The 5000-nt window shown below is 49.6% G+C and overlaps 1 protein-coding gene across 3 annotated transcripts in view; it reads left to right on the plus strand.

The window, feature by feature from the left end:
- The first annotated feature begins 792 nt into the window (after positions 1 to 792).
- Positions 793 to 5000, plus strand: part of LOC132454999 (thyrotropin-releasing hormone-degrading ectoenzyme-like) — a 23777-nt gene continuing 19569 nt past the window's right edge. The window contains exons 1-2 of one of the 3 annotated variants that reach the window (XM_060048674.1): positions 793 to 2671; positions 4430 to 4671. In XM_060048674.1, the coding sequence (XP_059904657.1) occupies positions 2234 to 2671; positions 4430 to 4671 (680 nt within the window). In that variant the 5' untranslated portion in view covers positions 793 to 2233. Of the gene's footprint in view, positions 2672 to 2707; positions 2822 to 2877; positions 4672 to 5000 lie in introns of those variants that run through there. The other 2 variants (XM_060048673.1, XM_060048675.1) reach the window with 2 other exon arrangements.

Here is a 5000-nt window from a genome sequence, read left to right on the forward strand (position 1 = left end):
TAATCCATATATTACAATGTAGGGTCGGGGCTAACCCCCAAAACTGGATCAGGGTAATACACTCTAAACCCTCCTACTGGATCAGGGTAATCCACTCTATCCCTCCTACTGGATCAGGGTAATCCACTCTATCCCTCCTACTGGATCAGGGTAATCCACTATAACCCTTCTACTGGATCAGGGTAATCCACTATAAACCCTTCTACTGGATCAGGGTAATCCACTATAAACCCTCCTACTGGATCAGGGTAATCCACTATAAACCCTCCTACTGGATCAGGGTAATCCACTATAAACCCTCCTACTGGATCAGGGTAATCCACTATAAACCCTCCTACTGGATCAGGGTAATCCACTATAAACCCTCCTACTGGATCAGGGTAATCCACTATAAACCCTCCTACTGGATCAGGGTAATCCCCTCTGAATCCTCCTGGATCAGGGTAATCCCCTCTGAAATCTACTGGATCAGGGTAATCCCCTCTGAATCCTACTGGATCAGGGTAATCCCCCTCTGAATCCTACTGGATCAGGGTTATCGCCTCTGAATCCTACTGGATCAGGGTTATCCCCTCTGAATCCTACTGGATGCGGGTAATCCACTCTAAACCCTCCTCATCCTAACCCTGGGATCAGGGTAATAGTCTAGACCTCTTGTGTTCGGTCCAGGGTTCCATCAGAGGTCTGGATAGGGTCTGGTTGGAACAGATCTCAGAGGTCGGCTGAAGACCACTTCTCCAGCCTGATGTACCAGAGCTTTAATCGTTATTCTTTCAATTATTAGAGAGAGAGAGAGAGAGAGAGAGAGAGAGAGAGAGAGAGAGAGAGAGAGAGAGAGAGAGAGAGAGAGAGAGAGAGAGAGAGAAAGAGAGAGAGCGAGAGCGAGAGAGAGAGAGAGAGAGAGAGAGAGAGAGAGAGAGAGAGAGAGAGAGAGAGAGAGAGAGAGAGAGAGAGAGAGAGAGAGAATATGTACATGATATATACCTTCTCTAGCTCGCGGAACTCAGCTGTTAGTCTCAAGATGCGCGCGCCTTTAAGCGGGAGCTCCTCGTGCGCCGGAGAGCAGATGAAGTCCCGCGCTTTGAGCAGCAGAAGCAGCTCGTGACCGATCAGTTCATCGGAGACCTTAACGGAACCGAGACCTGAACTAAAGACCGGGGGACAGGGAGGACTACAGACTGGGAGGACTAAAGACCAGGAGCACTTCAGACCGGGAGACCGGCAGGACTACAGACCGGCAGCACTATAGACCGGGAGACCGTACAGATCGGGAGGACTACAGACGGGAGGACTACAGACCGTCGGGGTTAACGGGAGTGGGAGAGGGGCACTGAAATCCGGTGTCAGATATAAGAGTTGGAACCGAAAGTACATTTTATCCATCGATCTAGAGATCTATCGATTTAGACATTTATCTATCTAGAGATCTATCGATATATTCATTTTTCAGCCATCGATCTATCTATCTATATATCTATATATATATATATATATATATATATATATATATATATATATATATATATATATATCTGGGGATCTATCTTGATATCGAGTCATAGAGAGGAAGGTCTCGCGCTGGGATGACGAGATCTGACGAACGGATCGAAGCGCGCGCTGTTCAGGGTTCCCGCGGTATGATCCTGTGAAGTGTAACACGTGTGGCCACTCACCCCTTCATAGGGACATGATGACCTAACCCTAACAGAGATCGGACCAGGACCACAGAGATTGGAGCAGGACCACAGAGATTGGAGCAGGACCACAAAGATAGGACCAGGTCCACAGTGATAGGACCAGGTCCACAGAGATTGGACTTGGACCAGAGAGATAGCAACACCGAGATAGGACCAGGACCACGCGATAGGACCAGGATCACAGAGCTAGGACAACCGAGATAGGACCCCCGAGACAGGACCAGGACCACAGAGATAGGACCATCGAGACAGGACCAGGACCACAGAGATAGGACCACCGAGACAGGACCAGGACCACCGAGATACTGGACCACCGAGACAGGACCAGGACCACAGAGATAGGACCACCGAGACAGGACCAGGACCACAGAGATAGGACCACCGAGACAGGACCAGGACCACAGAGATAGGCGCACCGAGACAGGACCAGGACCAGATTTTTCTCCTCTGGAGGTTCTGGAGACTTCAGGTCTTTTGGTTTAAAACGAGACGTTTGCTTTCTAAACTCTTTGAGGACGTGGCCGGGCGGCACAACCATGAGGAGCTCCCGGTCCGACCAGTGGTCCGAGGCGGTGGTCCGGCCCCGGACTACGGAGTCCCGGGTGGCGGTCCACAGGCGGCTGGTGCTGGTCTTCGCCCTGTCCCTGGTCACCCTGCTCACCGTGACGGGCGTGGCTGTGCTGCTCAGCCTGCGGGCCGACGACTGCAGTGGTCCAGACGGGGAGGGGACCCGGGCCGGGGCGGGGCCGAGGGCCGAGGGGGGCCGGGGGAACGGCAGCCGGGGGGAGAGGGGGGGGGATGAGGAGGAGCGGCCCTGGAGGCGGAGCCGGCTGCCCGGCAGTCTGCTGCCCCGGCATTACGACCTGGACCTGCACGTCCACATGGACAACTTCACCTTCACCGGAGAGGTCAGCATCCGGTTGGACTGTGTCAACGCCACCAAGTACATCGTGCTGCACGCCGACCGCCTGGAGGTACCTAACCCTCACCCTAGATCGCCTTGAGGTACCTAACCCTCACCCTAGATCGCCTTGAGGTACCTAACCCTCACCCTAGATCGCCTTGAGGTACCTAACCCTCACCCTTAACCCTGGAGGTTAACCCTAACCCTAAACCCCCTGGAGGTACATAACCCTAGACCGCCTGCAGGTACCTAACCCTCACCCTAGACCGCCTGCAGGTACCTAACCCTGTAACCCGGGAGCTACCATCCCTAACCCTGGAGGTACCTAACCCTCACCCTATAACGCTGGAGGTACCTTACCCTAACCCTGGAGGTACCTAACCCTGTCTGGGTTCACTTACAACCATCTCTCTGCTCTGAGAGTCATGGTCCTCATTCAGGTCCTCAGGACAAGAGCTGCTTCTAATCAGAGCTTTATTACTTGTCTCTCCAGAGCTCCTCCACCTCTTTTGTTTAGAGGTGGAGATTGTTGACCTCTAGTTTAACCAGAGCTTGTTTACCTCTGGTTTAACCAGAGCTAGTTGACCTCTAGTATAGGTTTAACCAGAGCTTGTTTACCTCTAGTTTAAGTTTTACCAGAGGTAGTTTACCTCTAGTTTAAGTTTTACCAGAGCTAGTTTACCTCTAGTTTAACCAGAGCTATTTTACCTCTAGTTTAACCAGAGCTTGTTTACCTCTGGTTCGGGCTTCCTTTATTTCCAGATGAGCCTCACAGATTCCCTTAACGAGCCTAATTAGCCGTCACAGTCGCCGCTTTGAGCCAAAAGGGCAGCAGCCCGGGGGTCTGCCCACCGCGGACTAACGTGATTGGCCTAAATCTGTCTCCTCTGGACCGGATCCAATTATGGCTCATGGAGCCAAGTGTGAACAGACAAGCTGGTTTAGAAAGTAACTTCACATCACAACCAGATTAGTGCTAGCAAACTACCACAGTACTCACATAGTACTATAATACTTGCATAGTACTACAGTACTCACATAGTACTGGAGGACTCACATAGTGGCACAGTACTAACATTACTACAGCACTCACAGTGCTACAGAATTCACATAGTAGCACAGTACTTACAGTATTACATTATTCACAGTACTCAGAATAGTATAGTACTAATAAATTATATTAACATATTAACAGAACTACAGTACTTACATTACTACAATAATCACATGGTAATACAGTACTAACTGTACTACAGTACTAACATATTACTACTGTACTTACACAGTAATATAGTACTAGCATGTTACTATAGTACTAACATAATACCACGGTACTAACATAGTAATATAGTACTAACATAGTATTTTGGTACTAACATAGTACCACAGTACATACTGACACACTTCCTAGTAAACTTTTCCCATATTGTAGCTCAGTATTTGAATTGACCTGTCTTACTCACCTGTCTAACTCACCTGTTTAGTACACCTGTCCAACCCACCTGTCTAACCCACCTGTCTAACTCACCTGTATAGCTCACCTATCTAACTCTCTCCTGTCTAACCCACCTGTCTAACTCACCTATCTGACTCACCTGTCTAATACAACAGTCTAACCCAACTTCCTAATTTACCTGTCTTACTCACCTGTCTAATAGACCTGTCTAACCCACCTGTCTAACTCACCTGTCTAACCCACCTGTCGGACTCACCTGTCTAACTCACCTGTCTAACCCACCAGTCTGACTCACGTGTCTAACTCCCCTGTCTTTCTACCTGTCTGTCTGCCTCTGTGTCCCTACCTGTCTCTCTACCTGTCGGTCCTGAGGTGAGCTCTGTGTCAGTTTGGTCAGGAAGCTCCGCCTCCAGGTCAGCCAGCCGAGGAGTGGGTGGGGCCGCACGCGTCCTCAGACATTTCAGCGTCCCAGCCAATCAGATGTATGTGTTGGCGCTGCACCGGGAGCTGCGACCAATGAGAACGTACCGTGTGAACATCACATTTCAGGCGGTCATTGAGAACGACCTGCTTGGATTCTACAGGAGCTCCTACCTGCAGGACCAGGAGAAACGGTACCCATGTTACCCTGCCACTGTTACCCTAACCCTTTGTAACCAAACCCATAATACCCTAACCCATGTTACCCTAACCCAGGTTAAGTAACCCGGGTTAACTAACCCATTGGTTCATGCTGCCGTTCTACATCGGGTGGATGTTGGTTTTGAATAAGCCCTTTGTAAAGCTTTGTGAGACTTTCTCAATAGCACCGATCACCCTTCATCTTCAGGGTTTTGGGACCATGGCAACACTGCTCATCCCATAATCTCAAGTGGATTATTTAAATGAAGCATAATTAAAAATATACAAGAAACTAATCTTGACCTATATGAATAATTCAGCA

The sequence above is a fragment of the Gadus macrocephalus genome, chromosome 4 (genome assembly GCF_031168955.1).
Source record: "Gadus macrocephalus chromosome 4, ASM3116895v1".
Classification (NCBI taxonomy): domain Eukaryota; kingdom Metazoa; phylum Chordata; class Actinopteri; order Gadiformes; family Gadidae; genus Gadus; species Gadus macrocephalus.